This window comes from Pinus tabuliformis, chromosome 4_2, assembly GCF_031772625.1.
Source record: "Pinus tabuliformis cultivar Carrire ecotype Pingquan chromosome 4_2, CPIR1, whole genome shotgun sequence".
NCBI lineage: Eukaryota > Viridiplantae > Streptophyta > Pinopsida > Pinales > Pinaceae > Pinus > Pinus tabuliformis.
Genome location: NC_142304.1, coordinates 173,198,021 through 173,220,174, shown reverse-complemented (window position 1 = coordinate 173,220,174; position 22,154 = coordinate 173,198,021). Strand labels below are relative to the sequence as shown.

Sequence of the window (22,154 nt, the reverse complement as noted above, 5' to 3'; positions counted from 1 at the left end):
AGCCATTTTATTATCAACTGGGGCAAGAGTACAAATATATGGAAGGAATGCACCTGGCCTTGCCTCAAAGGCAAGTGGAGAAAAGCTCAAGTGAATAAATATGAAGCCCGAATGCTGCTATCAACTGCCCAAGTACTGCTTTGCGCTGCCCCAGCAAATTCTGCACTGTCTATTGCAAAGATATCGCTGGAAACCCCTCCTCCGATGCTCATAAAATTCTGCAAAATTACCTCCAAGCTCCTCAAGCAAAACCCACCAAAACCCAGAAAGGGTTTGGCCTAATCCCGACCTCTGAAAATCGAACCCCAAAGGCCCTACGCTCTCCACTGGCTGCTGAAATACGTTACCTGTCAATGCACCAGCAAACCTCCCCAAAAACACTCCAAAAAGGCTGCAATCAACCCCATAAATTTTATCCTTATTTCTCCCGGCAAGTACTAGCCTCAATGAGCAAGCTCCTCACTCCCACGTGTGCCCAGTGACACCCTTCTGCGCATGCCCCGGTGCAGCAAACTCACTCCAGAAAGTAGTTGTCTCCTCTGACTCCCAAACTCCCCAAAAAGCCTGCAGAATACCTGAGCTTCCTTCTCCTAATTTCCTCCGGAAATTGGTCCCCGAAAGAGCACTGAATTGACTCCCCTTGAGCCCCTGCGTCCTCCTGGAATGCGCATTGCCTGGGCAAATGCTAAGTTAAGTGCTGGAAAATTCACTGCAAGTCTCCTCCCAATAGATGTGAAGGAACCTCTCTATGGTGGCACTCGAAGTCCCCTGAAGAAAGGGTGAGTTCTTCACTTGGAAAACTCGTGCTGAACAGTAAGTGACCCGGCTAAGTAGCTCGAGCAACTAAGTTAAGTTTGATATGCCAAAAGATGCAAATGAAGTTGAGCTACCTCCTTTTATAATTATGTGGGCCTTCCTTCCCACATGGGCCCCTCCACCAAGCAAATCGAATTCCCTCCTAAGCATTTCGAACCATAGGCTAAGTGAAGTGTGTTTTTCATTGTGTGGGTGGCCCCCACATTCCACTATCAAAATAATATGACTTCCTTTTAACTCCTAAGTCCTTTACCAAAAATGAGTGGGTCCCATAGCCTCCAAAATTGTTCTCAAAATTGGGGAATTAATTCTGTTTCAAAATCATTTAGGAAGGGACATTACAGAATCTCTAGGGAAAAGGATGCATTAGTTGAAATGTTCCACTTGTCAAACTGAATACAACTAAAATCATACCTTTAATATAAGGAGATAACAATCTACTGATTTGGAATACTGCTTAGGTGAATTTGCTATAACTTTTCCTTCAAAAATGAAGGATACAACAGCTTGATGGAGCAACAATGAAACTCCAAAATCTGCAGGAGAAGCAGTTGTTGCATTGAAAGAATGTAACATATTCAGATGGCTCCCCTAGAAAACCGACATGCACCATAGATGGCTCCCCTAGAAAACCGACATGCACCATAGATGGCTCCCCTAGAAAACCGACATGCACCATAGATGGTTACCCAGTCACCTGGTGCATGGTACTTTAAGACCCATACACAAATCTGTCCATTTTTTATCGAAAGAGAATGCAAAACGATGCCCAATTATATGTCACTATGCGAAGACTGGAAAACTCAATGTACCATGTATGTCACTTCACCAAGTTTCTTAAAACACTTACTCGAAGGTGGGCCAAGCTCAAAATACCCCATCTTAGAGAATGTCATTTCACCAGGTCTCTTACTAGCCCTAATCAAAGATGGGAGTCTTAATGGACTTATAACTGGACTTTCCATGTCTAAGGTGAACATCAACATTTTTAGTGTGTCAAAATATCCACACTTCTTTCACATCCAAGATACTTTACTACTCTAACTCTGTTTCTTTTAGCAGGAACAAAACGATTTTTATTGAGATCAACAAATTGTACATCAAGGTGAGAAATTCCATAAGGGGCAAAATCCTAAGGACTAAAATCCAACTAAGACGAAAATATTTTACAAGTACACAAGTTGCTCTCCGCTTTTGAAGGATTTCGTCAACAAAAATCCTGATTGACTAGTAACTCTTTGAAAGAACATATCCATTAAATGCAATAATGCTTACAATGACCTCACCCTATCACCAAAATATTGATGTATAGGTGAAATTCATAAAAAGTTTGTAATTTTTCATGTAAAGTTAGATAAGCAAAATCAAATGGCAGAAATGACTTTACATAAGAGAACAATGTCACTTTTATGCCGAGGTCAGCCTCCACTATCATTCTTCCATGACTTTTGTCTTGTTTAGTGAAAAGATACCAAGATACTAGCAATAAATCTCATTTTAAAGGATTCAGAATTTCAGACTGGACAGTAAGGTTGCAAGCCTATCAGTACTATAATTCATGGGACCTTATGAATGTTTACGTTTGACCAAGCTCTATAAATGATGGTTGAAAAAATACAAACTAGTTTGGTATCAAACAGAAAACTTATCTAGCCATCATAGTAATTCACCAGTGCATGTTCCGCAGAGAAATTTGGTCAGAGAAGGAACATATTTTAAAGCAATAAAAATTTTGTGCACTCACCTAAAAAAGGATGTACAAACAAAATTCATAAAACGTTTGCAATGTTTCATGTAAACTTTGATTTAAATATAAATAAATAAAATAAAAAATCAATGGCAGAAATGACTTTACATAACAGAACAAAGTCACTTTGCACGAACATTATGTCGTGACTTCTGTTTTGTTTAGTGAAAACCAAAATACCGGCAGTAAATCTCATTTTAAAGGGTCTATACTAGACTGTATAGTTGCAAGATCATCGTTATTATAATTTATCAGATCTTATGAATGTCATGTTTCACCAATATCTAACAATGACGGTTACAAAAATATAAACTAGATTGATATCAGAGAGAAAACTATTTGGCCATCATAGTAATTCACCAGCACATTTTCAGCAAGGAAATTTTATCAGAAAGAGAACATATTTTAAAGCAACAAAAATTGTGTGCTCTCACCTGTTGACTGGCCCAAAGAACTCGCAATATCTAAAAGACAGGTAATTATTTCATGAACCACAAATACCCGAAATCCATCTGTTGTATTTAAGAGAAAATAACAAGAAAAATGTCAAAGATTGGATGCCACAGAAACAATAATATAAAATAGTATATTTGTGACATAAGCAAAGACAATGTTTCTTTTGGTAAATATCTTATGAGCATAATTTTATATCCTAGAAGAGATTTGTGTGTGGCATAGAAAAGAGACCATGCATTTAAAGGTATATATAAAAAGCACAGTGACTGCCAACAAAATTAAAACTACACTGGACCAAAAATGCATTTAATATATAATAATAATGTTCCACTTGAAGTCAATGGAAATTAAATCTCCATAAGAGATAAATCCCTTGCATGAAATTCACAGGGAAAAAAATGACTGAGATGAAAAAACATACCTTCTCAAGTATGATGTGGTCAAGTTGTTAATAACTTAATTCGAAACACTTACAGTGCTCAAACCTGGGTTCAAAACCCACCGAAGACATGTTGCTATTGTAATGCAGCCATCTGAGTTATCTACCACATCCAATGGCCCATGGATATCATATATCTTAACCAGTGAGGCTAGGTGCAAGCCATTGTGTTTAGGATATGGGCCAATGACCCAAGACAATTATAAGCACACCAAAGCAGGGTTTGATAAAAGCATTTTGTCCATGTCATACCTGAGTAATCTATGAAAAGCATATACACTTGAGTGATTACAATTGCATTGACAATCGCATTTTATAGGTGCTAGGGATAAATTACCAAATCCTAAACCTAAAAACCGTTGTGGCTTAATAAATGAAATTGTTATCTACTAAGGGACCACTGAGTCAAGATTAACCACCACACTAACCACTAATGTGAGATGTTGCCGCCTCATATGGTATCAGGAGATTATGATCACATATGGGCAACTTGTACCATACCAGCACCACTTTTCCAGTGGCATAATATTCTAGTTCACATCTGATGTAAGTGCTCCTACTTGGTCATTCAGAGTTCAAATTCCATGATATCCTTCAACCTTTTGCTACAGGATTGCTTCATCTCAAAATGAACTCACCTAGTAGGCCCAAGTTGACACATTGATGGTGTATAAGCTCATCTCACATACACCTCAAAGGGTACTTGCACATGCAGATAGTGCATTATGCTTTCTTACACATGATCATGGCACTTCACTTCATTTCTTCTCTTCAATTTCTTTACTATGGTTATCTGTATGGGTTTCCTACTTAGGAATGGTGATATTGTTTCTTATATGGGCATTGTTATCCCTTATGTTGACATGAGTGGTAAAAGGTCTTGTGCAGATTGATGTGATCATTTTAGCCTTCAAAAGGTTGGAAAGTTGGTGGTGGTTGCCTCAGGGGTGCATCTTTTTCTTCACAGATCTTCATCAAGGTGGTCACCTAGTCACATCCTAGTCATTGTCACTTAGCGTTGCATGTTTTTCCTCTAACGTTGTGATGCATTTACCTAGTTCAATTGATATTCATGTAATTTCCATAGCTTTACCTAAGCAAATTGTCTATTACGAGCATGCCATCACTTTTGCCCAAGTGAAATCCACTTCACATATACATTATCACTACTTTCCTGTAATGTCCCCAATTACTACCGATGACCTTTTTCATGAGGCATTTTATCAAAATCATCTAGTAAATACCTTGGAGATCATTCTTTGGAAATGGATGAAGGAGGAAAAGTCCTCCCTGTCTAAAGAAGAGAATGAATGGCATCCTAACCAACACCAAATATATAGTGAAGAATGGGAGGATTCTAAGGAAGATCATGATAATCGAATAAATGAAGAATCTACAAGTGACTTTTGGGCTGTTGATTGGGGAATTGGGTATGATTATAGAAATAAAGACCCCATGGTTTCTCAAATCCATAAGAATGAGCTCAGGGAAGAAGAAAATGCCCCGCCCCTTCTGAATAACAATATTGGTCCTTATGAAGCCCTTCCTAGTGACTGGAAATGTCTCTTCTTTATGTTCCAAGATGATTCATTCAAAGAAGAGCCTTCCAAGATTGTGGGAAATTTTGATGGCTCTAATATAGAAGAAATTGAGGAAGATGCTTCCTTAGGCCATGCCCCCGATAAAGGGTTTTTCTTCATGTTTGAGCATTCCTCCCCTGCCCTACAAATAGAGGTTTGTGATGATGTTCATTCCCCTAGTCTTGATGAAGAGCTGCTTTCTGTTGAAGTTTCTAAGTTTACTTAGTTAGAAACCCTCCATGCACTTTATCTAATTTATTCCTACCTACTTGTTATTTTCCTTAACAAATTATTTACAATGTAAATACTGAAAATAAACACTAGTGCATGCTCAACATATTACAGATCAGCAACTAAAAGAAACATAAACAAACACACCATATGACACCATTATTTTTGGACTAATGTCCACAGAAAACCCAATGTGGGAAAACCAATGCAGCTATCTGAGGGTTTTCTTATTAAGCAATATCAGAGTACAATCTAGGTGCTAAAACTAGCCTACCCAACAGAGAATTTCTTTGGCAGTAATACGTCTCAGTTTCTGACAAATCTCCTGGCTGAAACCCCGAATAATCCTTCCGGCAACTACTCAGCACAAATCTTCCCCAGAAACCCTAGCGTCAGCCTCTCTCTGGACTGCACCAGCCCCTCTCTATCCCACGCTGGCCCTGCGTCACCCCGGATGGGTTTGTGTGGCCCTCTGGCCCTCTGCGTCAGCAATGCTGGCCTCTCTGAGGCTCTGCGTAGCTCCTGGCTGCCTCTGCGTGGCCCTATGTGAGCCCTGGCTAGCTCTGTGTCACTCTCCTTGGCTACTGCGCTGCTCTCCCGGCACTATCTCTGCCTCTCTGTCTCTTTGTACTCAAATGCCCCTTAGATGCATCTCCCGATCACTAATTCTATTTCTCTTAGCAAACCCCGCTCTAGAGAATAGAATGACTTATCACTCTGGTATATCCTCTAAGTGACCCTCAAGCCTCTTATACTTTTCCTATTGACATATCATCGGCCGAGATTAAGTCCCTGATCAACGACTAAGATTAGATCTGGCTTGATCCATGTCTTTTGGACCATTCTAACGTAGATTCATATTAATACACATTAATATTTTATTTTCCCTAAGTTTAGACTTAGGGACTCCATTAAAAATATTAATTATTTTAATATCTCATGATTTGTTTAGAATCTACCCAAACCCTTTCTGGGTATTGGAGATCTCATGTGCCCCAACCTCTCCACCAAATGTCGTGGCTAAAGCACATCCGATGCTAATCCAAATCAACACTCCCTCTTAGCAAGGACTATGCTCTAGCAATACTCCTCACTAAGTATTACTCTGACCATTCGGCATCGGTACCTGTGTTGTGCTAGGCCTTCCTGCCCAACATCCTCTGCACTGTTGCATCCTGTACTACTGCCCATGGTTCTGTCACTGCCACTGCTGCATCTATACAACAACTCCCTCTGCATCCGTGCTGCTGCTAGTCCGTTCTCCCAGCACTACATCCGCACTGCACCTCCTCTCATCATGTTGCATCGTGCTGCCCACTGCTGCACTGCAACTTAGTTACTGAGAAGTAAGTAAATGATCTCCCAATCTGACCTCCCTGTTGGGCTAGAGACAGCCACTGATGCTAAATCTCCCTCTACCGCTGACAAGTGCTCCCTCCCTGACTTCTGCACTGTTGCAACAACTCCCTGCATCTCGTACCATTGCACACCTCTCTATGCCATCCTGCACTAGTGCAACACTCCGGTGCCTCTCGCATTGTTGTAGCCTGCTAGCCTCGCGCTATCTCGGGACTCCTGCATTGTAGCTCTCTCTGCTACTCCATCTGAATCCGTCTCTACCCACAGCAGCCAGTCCTGCTACTCCTCTTCGGGGCTCCCATAGCAAGGTCTAATCCAAGAGGCTGGGTACCTCGAGGATCCTGCCCCTCATCGCCTGTAGTCCTCCTGACTACAGCTCGATGTCTCCCCACTTCTTCTCAAGTGGTGCGTGTGCACTCATGGCACAGTCATCATCTGTCAAAACTTCCTTCTCTACCCATGCTGGCGCTACCTTAGTCTCAGAAGACTCTCCCTTACTCTTCTTCCTTGGACACTAGGTCGCATAATGACCCAGCTCCCCACAGTGGAAGCACTTGATCTTGGAGAGATCTTTCTTCTTCCGCTTCTCCTGCTTTCCCTCAGATGCTAGGGCCACGTCTTCCTCCTCCTGATTGACTTTGATCCCCTTGCTGCTGCTACCCGTATTCCACTGCCATCTAATCTCTTCCTAGCGAAGAGCTGCCCACATCTCGTCCCAAGGTGGGAGAGTCCCTCTGCCCAGTATACTCTAGAAAAACACCTCCCAGTCTTCTGAGACAGCATTCAGGGCTGTCCTCACCATCAGCTCCTGATCCAGTGTCGCCTCTATAGCAGTCAACTTATCTCGAATCTCATTCAGTCCTCTGAGGAAGGTGTCAAACGGTTCTCCCTTCTTCATCTGATACGACCACAACTGGTTCTCAAGCAGCATTCTTCTCTGCACAGAAGTATGCTGGTACAGCTTCTTGAGAGCCTCCCACATCTCAAATGTCGTTTCCTTCTCGATTATGTGCGGTACTAGTACTACATGATCCTTGACCCTGTCAAGGATAATGCTCTTGGCCCTCGCCATCGCCTCCTCGTACTTGTCATTATCATTGGGGTCGACTGGGATATCTATTACCTTCAAGGTGAAGTTCTTGACACGATTTCTGTCAAGTACGGATAAGATTTTGGCCTTCCAAATTGCGAAGTTCGATGCTCCGTCTAGTCTATCCTGGTCTCTTACTCCGTGTAGTGCCATGATGCTCCTCTACTTCCCTCCTAGAAGTTCTATGTTCGACTCCTCTGAGTCTCTACTTCCCATCTAGAAGTTCTCTTCTGGACTCCCTCTGAGTCCTGATTTCCCCCCTGGAAATTCTTCTACCGCTGTCGAGATGCCCCCCTACTCTGATCGTCTTGTGCAACCGTACCACTGATCTGAGTTCCTCGGCAAACCCTCGGTAGCAACTCCTCTACCCTTGCTCTATCGGGTATTGTTCTAACTACAGTACCTCACCAACTCCACTCTGCAATATTCCCACAGCCTTCCAAACCCCAGCAACCTGAAGGTGAGAGCTCCTAGGCTCTGCGCAATCCTGGCACCGCAACCCGGCCTCTCTAAGGCTCTGAGTAGCTCCCAACTGCCTCTGTGTGGCCCTGCATGAGGCTTTTCTTGCCTTCTGTCACCTCTGCGCTACCTCTTCCCAGCTCACCCTTGATGACGCAGGCACTGCGTCACCATTCCTTGTTGTGCTCTGTTAGAAACAGCTTCTGTCACCTCGAGACAGCTATTTTCTACTGCTATTGCTCCGTTCGGCTGATGTCCTTTAGTCCTCCTGTGATCTGCAATCACGCTCTGATATCATGTTGAAGTTTCTAAGTTTACTTAGTTAGAAACCCTCCATGCACTTTATCTGATTTATTCCTACCTACTTGTTATTTTCCTTAACAAGTTATTTACAATGTAGATACTGAAAATAAACACTAGTGCATGCTCAACATATTACAGATCAGCAACTAAAAGAAACATAAACAAACACACCATATGACACCATTATTTTTGGACTAATGTCCCCGAAAAAACCCAATGTGGGAAAACCGGTGCAGATATCTGAGGGTTTTATTATTAAGCAATATCATAGTACAATCTGGGTGTCGAAACTGGCCTACCCAACAGAAAATTTCCTTGGCAGTAATACCCCTCAGTTTCTGACAAATCTCCTGGCTGAAACCCTGGATAATCCTTCCGGCAACTACTCAGCACAAATCTGCCCCATAAACCTCAGCGTCAGCCTCTCTTTGGACTACGCCAGCCCCTCTCTGTCCCACACTGGCCCTGTATCACCCCGGATGGGCCTACGTCAGCAACGCTGGCCTTTCTGAGGCTCTACGCAACTCCCGGCTACCTCTGCATGGCCCTGCGTGAGCCCTAGCTGACTCTGCATCACTCTCCTTGGCTACTGCGCTACTTTCTTGGCACTATCTCTGCCTCTCTGTCTCTCTGTACTCAAATGCCTCTCAATTGCATCTCTCGATCACTAATTCTATCTCTCTTAGCAAACCCCGCTCTAGAGAATAAAATGACTGATCACTCTGGTATATCTTCCAAGTGACCCTCAAGCCTCCTCTTACACTTTTCCTGTTGACATATCAACGGCCGAGATTAAATCCCTAATCAACGGCGAAGATTAGATCTGGCTTGATCCATGTATTTTGGACCATTCTAACACAGATTCATATTAATACACATTAATATTTTATTTTCCCTAAGTTTAGACTTAGGGACTCCATTAAAAATATTAATCATTTTAATATCTTCTGATCTGTTTAGAATCTGCCCAAACTCTTTCTGGGAATTGGAGATCTCATGTGCCCCAAACTCTCCACCAAATTTCGTGGCTAGAGCACATCCGATGCTACCCCAAATCAACACTTTCCCCTATGAAGAAACAAGAATCGTGGTTTTTCCCCAACTACAATGATGAGTCCACTTCCTACTTTCCCAATGACCAAAATAATATCATCCCAAATATGTACGAGACATTCAATCCTTCTTACCTAGAGGGTGATAGCGCTGAGATAGCTCTTCATCAAAGATTCATGTACTTGATCATTGACATTTCTATCTCCTGGTTAGAAGACCAAATTCAATCTTCTCGGTTGATGTCTATATCATATGGGTCTCATGTTTTCCCACCCCCCCGCCCCCGTAATTCCTCACATCATTATTCCCATTTAATATTTATATTGTTGAGTCCATTGCAAAAATAATCATCGAAGCATGCATTCTTGTATTGATCAATTGACATGTTAGTTGCATTGGGTCTATGATTATACCTAGCACTTGACATTGTATCATATGCATGATAGAGTAGGATGCATTGCATGATGATTTTTGCATTAGAAATAACATCATATGATATTTCTCATGGTAAATAGGTGCATATCTGCATATTTTATTTTCTGTTGATTTTATGGCCTAACATATAGCATGTGCGATCATGAGACGCCACAAGAGCATGTCGCCCTGTGTTTTTCCATCTATTATATGTGCATGTGATAGGTCTACAGTAACCAAGAGATTGCTGGAGTTTTCGTCACCTCTCGTTCGAGTAGCTTCGCCCACTTTTTTGAGAGATCACATCCCAGTTGAAGCCAAATGTTACCCACCATTTTGTGGATAATATCCCTAGGAGAAAAAAACTCTCCAAGATGGTCCTCAGCCGGCAGCCAACAATACCTTGCAGCCACCAGCTAGCTCATTTTGCCATTTCTCCGCCACCTGAGCCAACCATGTGGTCCCTCGCCCATCTGCCATGATCGTATGTTTGAAGGTGGGCCTCCCGAACCGAAAGGTATGCCTTGTCATTTGGAAATTAAGTATTGTAGTTTGCTTATCATGGACACTTTTGGGCATGGATTAATGGGGGGATTTTGCAGAAAGAATTGGCTAGGTCTGTGCTCTTGTCCCATAGACCCCTTTTAGATATTAACCTTGGATTCTAGTCCCGTGGGATCTCTTTTACTGACCATTTGGCTTTAGGGATGGTATTTCATGGGAAACCCCGATTTTGATTGCGTGGTTTCGCTCCCTTATCCGCTTATATTTCCTCTTTCCATTCATTATTACCCCATTCATCATTCCTCCCACCTGGGTCCACATAGGGTTCATATGCCCCTTGCCCACACCTTGGATCATGGCCTAGAATGAAGCCCGGAGGTTGATGCATCTAAAAGCAAAAATAAAAACATATATGACCACATTCAACAGGAAAATGTACCACAAAATGCGAAAGACGGCCGAGACAAACACATTTAGCACGTGGGAAAAAGGCAATACATGAGCTCTACCCCATCATCATGGTCATCACCCTGGTTCCTACAGGTTCTATGAAACTCCTTCATCATATAGGAACCCATGATTGTCCTAACCCCTGGTGGGCAATGAACCGCCCCACCTTAAAAGGGGGTATTCACTGCTATATCTTATACATCATGCTCTTACCCCTTGAGCCTTGAGCAATTAATCAAAGAAAATCATAAAAAAACAAAAGGCATACAAAGAAGGGTGGAAAAATCAAGGTCGGGGCACCTCATGAACCACGATTGCTCCCTCCTATACATTATAAACTCAAGTGTGGGAGTCCCTCTTATTAGCTACCCTTGTGCCTCAACATGTGACCCAGGGCTACCCCATCTCATCCCCTACTTCATTCACCTATCTGCCACATGCCACCACATTTTGAAGGATGTAATAGGATTATTGGTTAACCCCATTTGGAGTTTAGGAGACATTGGCACATCTTGAATCCCATTACGGAAGGGCAGGCCATTATGAAGTCCCCACATGTGGTTCATGATTTGGTAAGCCATTTACTCGATTTCTCTAATGACTTGTTGTACTCGAAGACTAGAGGACACATTGGATCTTATGCAGGATTGCATATGGTCTCCATTTTGGGTTTGGTCCCCCTATAAGGGGTCCTAATCCTTCAAAGGGCTACATTGGCACTTGTAGGATGTGCATTGAGAGCCATGGGCCTCCACAGCAACAGACAACGCTCCATGGATCCCCACAGCCATTCAAAGATTGATTGTGGTTCACTTAGCCCAGCTGGCCCCAGACTTACGCAATACACTTGGCAGATGATCCAGGACTTGCACGATGATGTGGCATCACCTACACCATCATCCTAGCCCTTGCAGGCGATCTATAGGCGCCTTCGATTTGTTTGGAGACCCATGAGGACACTTGTGTGCCCCCACATGTCATGTTGAAGTTTCTAAGTCTAATTGTTAGAAACCCTTCATGTACTTTTCTGATTTATTTCTGCCTACTTGTTCTAATTAATTAACAAGTTATATACCATGTAACTACTGAAAATAAATACAAGTACATGCTCAACACATTACAGATCATCAACTGAAGGAAACAAAACAAGCACACAAGTGACACCGTTGTTTTTGGATCAATGTCCCCGGAAAAACCCAATGCAGGAAAATCGGTGCAGCTATCTGAGGGTTTTATTATTATGCAGTTTCTGAATACAATCTGGGTGCCAAAACCAGCTCACCCAACAGAGAATAATCTCGGCAGTAGTACCTCTCTACTCGGAAGCAGATATTCCAGCTGAAACCCTAGATAAACACTCTGACAGCTCCCAGCTCCAATCTGCCCCACGAAAACCCCTTCGTCAACCCTTTCTGGCCCAGTGTCACCCTGGCTTGCCATGCGTCAGCCTCTGGAGGCACTGCGTCAGCCCTTAAAACCTCTGTGTCACCCACACTGGCTCTCTAAGGCACTGTGCAGCTCCTAGTTGCCTCTGTGTGAGCCCTTGTTGGCTCTGCGTGAGCCTCTGGCTAGCTCTGCATCCCTCTCTCCTGACTTCTGTGTTGATCCTCTTGGTACTATCTCTGCCTCTCTGCTTCTATATTCACTGCCCCTCAGCTGCAACTCTAATCACTCTTTCGACTTCTTCAGCAAACCCTGCCCCAGAAAATCAAAATCTTGATCAACTCGGTGTGTTCTCCAAGTGACCCTTAAGCCTCCTCTTATACTTTTTTCGTTGACAATTCAACGGCCAAGATTAAGTCCCTAATCAACGGCTAAGATTAACTCTAGCTTGATCCATGACTTTTGGACCCTTTTAACACAGTTTTATATTAATTCACATTAATATTTTATTTTACCTAAGTTTAGACTTAGGGAATCCATTAAAAATATTGATTATTTTAATATCTCCCAAACTGTTTAGAATCTGCCCAAACCATTTATGGGTATTGGATATCTCATGTGCTTTAGCCTCTCCACCAATTTTCGTGGCTATAGCACATCTGATGCTACCCCAAATCAACACTCCCTCTTAGAAAGTATTGTTAGCAATACTCCTCACTCAGTGTCAGCCTGATCATCCGGCGTCTGTCCCTATGCTGATGCTAGGCCTGTTGCCCATCATGTGCACTGTTGCATCTTGCACTACTACCCATGGCCCTGCCACTGCCACTGCTGCATCCGTACTGCAACTCCCTCTCATCCTGTTGCATCGTGTTGCCCATAGCACTGTCACTGCTAACTGCTGGACTGCAACCCAGTTACTGAGAAGTAAGTAACTGATCTCCCAACTCTGACATCTCCATCAGGCTAGAAACACTCCCAATGTTGAAGTTCCCTCTATCACTAACAAGTGCTCCCTCTCTGACCTCTGCGTTGCTACAACTATTCCATGCATCTCACATCGTTCCACACCTCTTTGTGCCATCTTGCACTAGTGCAACACTCCCATGCTTCTCGCACAGCTGCCTCACGTTGTCCTGGGGATCCTGCACTGTAGCTCCCTCTGTCGCTCCATCTACATCCGTCTTCCACTGACATCTGCCAATACTGCTACTCCTCTTCGAGGCTCCCATAGCAAGGTCTAATCCAGGAGGCTGGTTACCTTGAGGATCCTGCCCCTCATCGCATGTAGTCCGTCTGACTATAGCTCGATGTCTCCCCACTTCCGCTCAAGTGGTGTGTGTGCACTCATGGCACAGTCATCATCTGTCTCCACTTCCTTCTCCACCCTTGCTGGCGCAGCCTTGGTCTCGAAAGCCTCTCCCTTGCTCTTCTTCGTTGGACACTAGGTCACATAATGACCCAGCTCCCCACAGTGGAAGCATTTGACCTTGGAGATGTCCTTCTTCTTCCATTTCTCCTACTTTCCCTCAGATGCTAGGGCAACATCCACCTCCTCCTCCTTCTTGATTCTGATCCCCTTGCCGCTGCTTCCCGCCTTACTCAACCTTCTAATCTCTTCTTGGCAAAGAGCAGCCCACATTTCCTCCCAATCTAGAAGGGTTGCCCTAACCAGTATGCTCTGGAAAAACACCTCCCAGTCTTTTGAGACTGCGTTCAGGGCTGTTCTCACCATCAATTCTTGATCCGGCATGGCCCCTATGGAAGTCAGTTGATCCTGGATATCCTTCAATAGACAGAGGAAGGGGTCGATTTGTTCTCCCTTTTGCATCTGGTATGATGTGCAACTGATTTTCTAGTAACATGCTTCTCTGCACAGAAGTATGCTGGTACAATTTCTTAAGGGCCTCCCACATCTCATTTTCTGTGTCATTTTCGGCAATATGTGGTACTGCATGGTCCTTGACCCCGTCAAGAATGATGCTCTTGGCCCTCGCCATTGCCTCCTCATACTTGTCGTTATCAGCTGGGTCGACTGGGATAGCTATCGTCCTCAAGGCGAAGTGCTTGACACAATTCCTGTCTAGAACGGATAGGATTCTAGCCTTCCAGACTACGAAGTTTGAGGCTCCGTCCAGTCTGTCTTGGTCTCTTACCTCGTTCACTGCCATCTCGTTGCTCCTCTACTTCTCTCTTGGAAGTTCTTGGTGTGACTCCCTCTGAGCCTCGATTTCCCTCCTGGAAACCCTTTTGCCAACGTCGAGATGCCCCTACTCTGATCGTTAGTGCAGTGGCACCACTGATCTGGATTTCTCGGCTAGAAATCCTCGGTAGCAACTCCCTCCTCCTTGGCCTTGCCCTCCTAGATACTTTTCTGACTACAGTACCCCACCAGCTCCACTCTACAACTTACCCACAGCCTCCTAAACCCCAGCGAACTGAAGGTTAGAGCTCCTAGGCTCTGTGCAATCCTGGCACCGGCAAATCAGCTTCTTTAGCCAACTGTGTCAGCGCTCCTGGCCTCTGTGTGAGCCTGTGTTTGCCTCCCTCAGCCTCTGCGTTGCCTCATCTTGGCTCGAACTTGATGACGCAAGCACTGCGTCACCCCTTCCTTGCTGCTTCTCTGCTAGAAACAACTTCTGTCACTCGAGACAACTATTTTTTGTTGTCGCTGCTCTGCTCGGTTGATGTCCTCAGTTCTCATGTGATCTACAACCACGCTCTGATACCATGTTGAAGTTTCTAAGTCTAACTATTAGAAATCCTTCATGTATTTTTCTGATTTATTTCTACCTACTTGTTCTGATTAATTAACAAGTTATTTACCATGTGAATACTGAAAATAAATACAAGTACATGCTCAACACATTACAAATCATCAACTGAAGGAAACAAAACAAGCACACAAATGATACCATTGTTTTTGGACCAATGTCCCCAGAAAAACCCAATGTGGGAAAACCAGTGCAGCTATCTGAGGGTTTTATTATTATGCAATTTCTTAATACAATCTGGGTGCCAAAACCGGCTCACCCAACAGAGAATAATATCGGCGGTAGTACCTCTCTACTCGGGAGCAGATATTCCGACTGAAACCCTAGATAAACACTCTGGCAACTCCCAACTCCAATCTGCCCCACGAAAACCCCAACGTCAGCCTCTGGGGACTGCGTCAGCCCTTCTGGCCCAGCATCACCCTGGCTTGCCCTGTGTCAGCCTCTAGAGGCACTACATCAGCCCTTAGAGCCTCTGCGTCACCCACACTGGCTCTCTGAAGCACTGTGCAGCTCCTAGCTGCCTCTGTGTGAGCCCTTGTTGGCTCTACGTGAGCCTCTAGCTAGCTCTGCATCCCTCTCTCCTGGCTTCTGCAATGATCCCCCTGGTACTAGCTCTGCCTCTCTGCTTCTATATTCACTACCCCTCAGCTACAACTCTGATCACTCTTTTGAATTCCTCAACAAACCCTGCCCCAGAAAATCGAAATCTTGATCAACTCGGTGTGTTCTCCAAGTGACTCTCAAGCCTCCTCTTATACTTTTCTCGTTGACAATTCAACGGCCGAGATTAAGTCCCTAATCAATGGCTAAGATTAACTCTGGCTTGATCCATGACTTTTGGACCCTTCTAACATAGTTTTATATTAATTCACATTAATATTTTATTTTCCCTAAGTTTAGACTTAGGGACTCCATTAAAAATATTAAATATTTTAATATCTCCCAAACTGTTTAGAATCTGCCCAAACTATTTCTGGGTATTGAATATCTCATGTGCTTTAGCCTTTCCACCAATTTTCGTGGCTATAGCATATTCAATGCTACCCCAAATCAACATTTTGAAGTCCCCACCTGTGGTTCATGATTTGGTAAGCACATTTACTCGATTTCTCTAATGACTTGTTGTACTCGAAGGCTAGGGGACGCATTGGATCTTATGCAGGATTTCAGATGGTCTCCATTTTGGGTTTGGTCTCCCTATAAGGGGTCCTAATCCTTCAGAGGGCTACATTGGCACTTTTAGGGTGTGCGTTGAGAGCCATGGGCCTCCACAACAACAGACAACACTCCATGGATCCCCACAGCCATTCAAAGATTGATTGTGGTTCACTTAGCCCAGCTGGCCCCAGACTTACACCATACACTTGGCAGATGATCCAGGACTTGCGCGATGATGTGGCATCACCTACACCATCATCCTAGCCCTTGCAGGCGATCTACAGGCGTCTTGGATTTGTTTGGAGACCCATGAGGACACTTGTGTGCACCCACATGTCATTTAGAGCACCACAGGTTATTACAAGGGGCCAACCCTTTGTCCATTGTTATTGAGGGTCATATTCCATTGTGGCACCTATGGACCTCATTAGGCCTCTTAGAGGGCCCTACGACATGCACTGATTATTATTTGACCTCTTGAGACACTTACTTTTTCATTTATGAGCTAGTTTGGTGGGCTTGTCACCAAAAGTTGAATTATTAGAACATTATTTTATTTTTGGGGCTTATGTAGACCAAAGAGGCTAATTCGAACTCCTAATGTGTGTATAAATACAAGTGAAGAGTTCATTTTCTCATCATCACTTTGGTTTGGATCAATTATCTCTCTTGAGATTTTCACACTTTTTCTAAATGATGAATTGGAACTTTATGGATGAATTTGGATGTGTGGATATTGGTTTATCTTCTCTTGGAGCTCTCTCTTGTCAATTGTGAATGGTTGGATATACTCTGTTACATGTATGATTTCTGATGTTATTCTTGTTTACTTTTGTCATATACGTTGGACTGGGATTTTCGTTATTCTAGGGTTGATTGTTGCATGTATTTATTGCTTAAATTTGTGGAATTTGTCTCTATTATAGCATCTCTCAATGTATGGGCCATGTAATATGAGCTAAATCTCCTACGGGTAATTCTATCCAAGAATTTGACCTTGATAAGCCATTTCCTTTGCACACCGAAGTATAAAAGCTACAAGGTTGCTTCTTCTTGACCTAGAAGGCTAGCGAAGTGATCTTGAGGCATCCTTGACAGCGAACCAAGAAATCCTACTCATATTCATCATAGACTCCATTCTCGCAAAGATTAAGGCACTGATCTACCAAGGGTGGTCACTAAAACTCATATTCTTTCACCTTCTTCCAGGTTTAGCAAAGTTGGGGTACCTAGGGCATCAATTTCCCAACAAGCTAGCCATCCAAAAAATTCAATCTCTTAGGGTCTCCTGCGCTAGCCTTTCCTCAAGCTCTCCTCCAATTTTGAATCCATTTTGACGATGGATTTGGGAGAAAATCCAAGCCCGATCTCTGGGATCGTACCTTGCCTTGCCATCCCCAAGGCTAGTAGGGTCAAAACAACATCTTCAAGTGAAATTCTTTCTTTGATCATTTTCCCTACCTTGTCTAGGGTAAGAATATCATTGATTGCTACATACTCTCCTTATACCCTAGATCGGGTCCCCTTGTTCCTGTGTGGTCCCGCTCCTTTAAAAGATCATTCTTCAAGAACCATCCAAGATACCAATTCGAACAAGGATTTTAGGGATTGGGGAACTCCTTCACAAGTCTTATCCCATAAACCTAGTCCTCAAATCCTCTCTTCCTTTCCCTAGAATACACAGTACCTTGCTTAGAAAGCAAGCAAGCTCCATCCTTCAAACTTTTTTGGGAAAAGGGTTCATTTGGGTCACTCATATGATTTGACTTATCATTCATTGGTGACTTCATAGATACCGGGTCTCCTCCCATTAATAAAAGTTCGTAAATAGAAGGGAGCCTTAGCTGAGGTGACAGTGGGCTAAGTCTCCATTTGTTGCCTTTGACCTAGCAGTTGCCCTTTAGGGATCCCCTTTAGGTCCCCTACTAGTTTGAGCAGTAACAAGCACAAGGAAGACAAGTTCGAAGCAAAATACTGTGGGCCCAGTAGCAAGGTATTGATTCAAGAGGTGGACATCCTCAAGAATCTTGCACATTTGTAGTGCTTTGGTGCTACAACACCAAATCACCTCATTTCACTCTTGGGGGTATATCAACAAAAATGGTGAAGTGTTCCTCCAACCTGGAGGAAAGCCTATCGATCTCTGTTGATGCTACATGTTGGTCCTGCTTCTCCTCCTTGTCTTTCTTCTTGAGAGGACACTGGGTGTTGTGGTGACCAAGCTCACCACATTTGAAGCACTTGAACTTTGACATCAGTTGCAGTGAGGGGCAGTTCAGCAAGGGATTTCGATCCAATGCTGAAGAATACATATCAGAGAGGCAGCAAAGTTTCGGAAGAGGCAACACAGAGCCTAGGATGGCTGACACAGAGGCTAAGGAGGTCAGCGCAGAGGACGCAGAAGCCACAGAGGCTGACGCAGAAAGCCGCAGAGGCTGACACAGACATCGCAGAGGGCTGTAGAGGCTGACGATGGGCTGAAGAGGCTACGCTGAGGAGGTTTTGTGGGGCAGACTAAGAGCAGATCAATCGGGAAAGGGTGACGCAGTTCAAAAGAGGGTGACGAAGTGCCAAAGGAGTGCATGGAGCAGCTTTTGTTGTTCGGCACAAGGAACAGTCAGAGTCACTGTGGGGTTGATCATCTGGTTGCTGATATTGACGGAATATCTGTTTTCGTAGAGAGGTACTACAGCCAAGGATATTCTCTAAAGGGTGAGCCATTTCTAGAACCCTAGTTGTATTCAGAAATCTGCTTAATAATAAAACCCTCATATCTGTTGCACCGATTTTCCCACATTCGTTTTTCCGGGGACAATTGTCCAAAAATAACGGTGTCCCTTGTGTTGTCTCAGTTTATTTCAGTTGTTGATCAGTATATTAGTGCATTTGTGTTTACTTCGATGTTTATGTAAGTAAATAACTTGTTAATGTAAAGAACAAGTAGGAGATAGTAAACCAAAAATTGCAGGTGGGATTTCTGATGTGTTAGATTCAGAAATTTTCACATGGTATCAAAGCGATTGCAGATCAAAGAGCACTGAAGACTCTAGTTGAAGAAATCTGAAAATTTGCAGTAGAGAAGCAGTTGTTCCAGAGCTGAAGAGGCAAGAGGAGGAGAGACGCAGTGCAAAGAGGGTGACGCAGAGGCCCATGCAAAGCCTGCATCAGCATTCTGAGCCAGGAGAAGGGCCAGCGCAAAGGCAGAGAGGGGCAGAACAAGCTCACGCAGAGCCACGTCATCCTTCTCAGCCAGGTAGGATTGACACAGTTGGCTGGGAGGAGCAGATTCAGCCTACGCCGTGATTGCGTAGAACCTCAAAGGCTCGAATTCTTCAGTTGCTGGTGTTAAGGAAGTTGCGTTGATTGTGATTTGAGGAGTTGGTGGGACGCTGGTTCTGTCAGTACATAACAGTGTCTAAGGAGACGGAACCAAGTTAGAGGGAAGCACTACCTCGACGGATTTCTAGCCAAGAAATCAATATCCGAGTTCCAGCAGCAAAGGGGGATTGGAGAGGAGTGAATCGACAGTTGGCAGGAGGATTTCCAGGAGGGAAATCAGGACTCAGAGGGAGTCTAGCGGAGAAGAGCAAAGATGGCAATGAACGGATTAAGGGATCAGGACAGATTGGACGGGGATTCCAATTTTGTCATCTGGAAGGCTAAGATCCTGGCAATCCTGGATAAACATCGCATCAAGGACTATGCCTTGAAAACTGTAGTTGTCCCAGTTGACCCTGATGTGAATGAGAAGTATGAGGAGCATGGAAAAGGTAAAATGCATGATCCTAGACGGGGTCAAGGATCATGTAATACCACATATTGTTGAGAAGTCAACATTAAGGGAGATGTGGGAGACCCTGACCACCTTATACCAAGGCTCTTCTGTGTAGCGGAAAATGTTATTGGAAAATCAGTTGAGGTCATATCAGATGCAGAAAGGAGAGGAGATAGATCACTTCCTTCTCAGATTGCAAGGAATTCATGACTAGCTTACGGAACTTCCATGGGGTCTGTTGACCTCTACCGGTCAACTACCCATGCAGTACATCCCCCTTTTTTGCAAAGAAAAAAGGGGCAGCACCTGATCAGCGTGTTCGTGCCATCCTGCAGTCATCAGCAGCTTGATCGTTTTGATTGTAAACCCAGTCTGCATATATGAATTGTAAATAATCTTAGCAGACATGAGTCATGTATGTGTATTGCCTAGGTGGACCTAACTTTCTAGTGGTAATCTACGTCCCGGAAGGTTTTTCGTCTCACCGATCCATGGATCGGCAGAGTTTTCCTTCAAACCTGACCCCAAAGCCGGGATGGATTTTGTCATTAGAAACTTTAGGAGAATCCTAGTGTGTTGATCTGCTAGATTATAGTTGTGTCGCAGAACTGGGTGTTTTGTGAGGGTCTGTATTAAGTGGGTTTGTCCCCTTGAGATGTAAATTGTAAAAAGTCATCATGAAATATGTCTTGAGGGTTGAAAATGTTTTAAATCCCCTCGTGAGTCCTAAGTCCTAGGTCCTAAGTGATGTTTCCAAAGGCTTAGTTCAATGATCCATTTAAAAAATGAAATAAAATAATAAAATAAATAAATAATTTAAAAATTTAAAAAATAAAATAAAATAATAAATAATAAAAAATTTAAAAATATTAAAAATGAAATAAATAATAAAAATAATAAAAAATTTAAAAAAAAATAAAGCAAAAACCCTAACTAATAAAATAATAACATTTTAAGTGAATAAATCGACGGATGAGATCAAGAGATGTCTTGATCCTCATCAACGGTCGAGATCATTTCTACATGGATCATTCGAACTAGCCGTTGGGATCATTTCCTTTATATAGGGTCTTAGGTGGTCATTTCAGATCATTCGATCTGTGAGTCTGATACTGAAGAAGCTCTCTTGTAAATCTGTTTCTGGTTAATAAAAGAAGACTTTGGGGTCAATATCTTGCTGGTGTTACTCTCTTAAAATTGTTGTGAGATTGTTTCATTTTCTGCATATATTATTTTCAGCCGTTAATAATAGCTTTTTGTAGAGTATTGTGAGCACAGGTATCTTGTTCACTTGCTGGGGTTTGGGTGCTATTAGGGTTTCTGAAGTAATGGCAGGTATCTCCATTACTTCCTGAGATCTAGCAGCATTTTTGCCCTCTTTACTGATGGTTGTTTTGAGTTGTGCAGAAAACATTTTCTGAAGGAAATTTGTGGGCGTTCGGGGAAGTTCTCGGCTGAACCAGCCAACTCCTGCAAGCATTTTTTGTTGAGCCCAGTTGGATTTGATCCTGGGCCTATCATTCGGTTTATTTTTCTAATTTGCATGAGAGATTTTCTGAAGTTCTTCATAGTGACAGTCTGAAATTTCTGTTCTTGGAAATATTTCTGTGTTTACTACTAAATATGGCTGTTAAGGGGCCAAGTATGTACATTGATTAGCTGTCCTAGGATCTAAATTTTTTGCTTTATGCAGATTTAAGATTAGGGTTTTATTCTTTTTACTTCTTTTATTTGTTTTGCAGTTCCTCAGCCAGCAAATCCAAGCCACAAATCGAAATACCCAGAGCTGAGCCAGCTTGCAGTGAAAGTTTATTTTGGTAACAGCGTTCAACATTTTTACCAACTTTTTCGCTGCATTGATCGCCAGCGTGAATACCCGTCGTACCATTTTGACTGCAATATTTTGATCTGTCTGGAATGTATGAATAACAGCATATATGATCATTTTGTGTGCTGTTCGTGATAATTTCAAACGCAAATTGACAGAAAAGCAACATATACATCGTGTTGAGGTTTTCACGAGGAGCTAAAAAGCTGTTACGGTTTTGTGTGAATTCACATTGGGACATCAACCTGAAAATCATCCACGCAGATCGCGGCTGCCATCCTGCATACACCCAACATTTGAAAACTTGTTTAAAGGCCTGCAATCGTTATTTG

General features: G+C 43.2%; 1 protein-coding gene across 4 annotated transcripts in view; it reads right to left on the bottom strand.

The window, feature by feature from the left end:
* The window catches only part of LOC149168732 (uncharacterized), a 391,641-nt gene that overhangs the window by 344,053 nt on the left and 25,434 nt on the right, over window positions 1-22,154 (bottom strand). For all 4 annotated transcript variants that reach the window (XM_089428395.1, XM_089428396.1, XM_089428393.1 and 1 more), the window contains exon 3: window positions 2,998-3,075. In XM_089428395.1, the coding sequence (XP_089284521.1) occupies window positions 2,998-3,075 (78 nt within the window). The remainder of the gene's footprint in view (window positions 1-2,997; window positions 3,076-22,154) is intronic.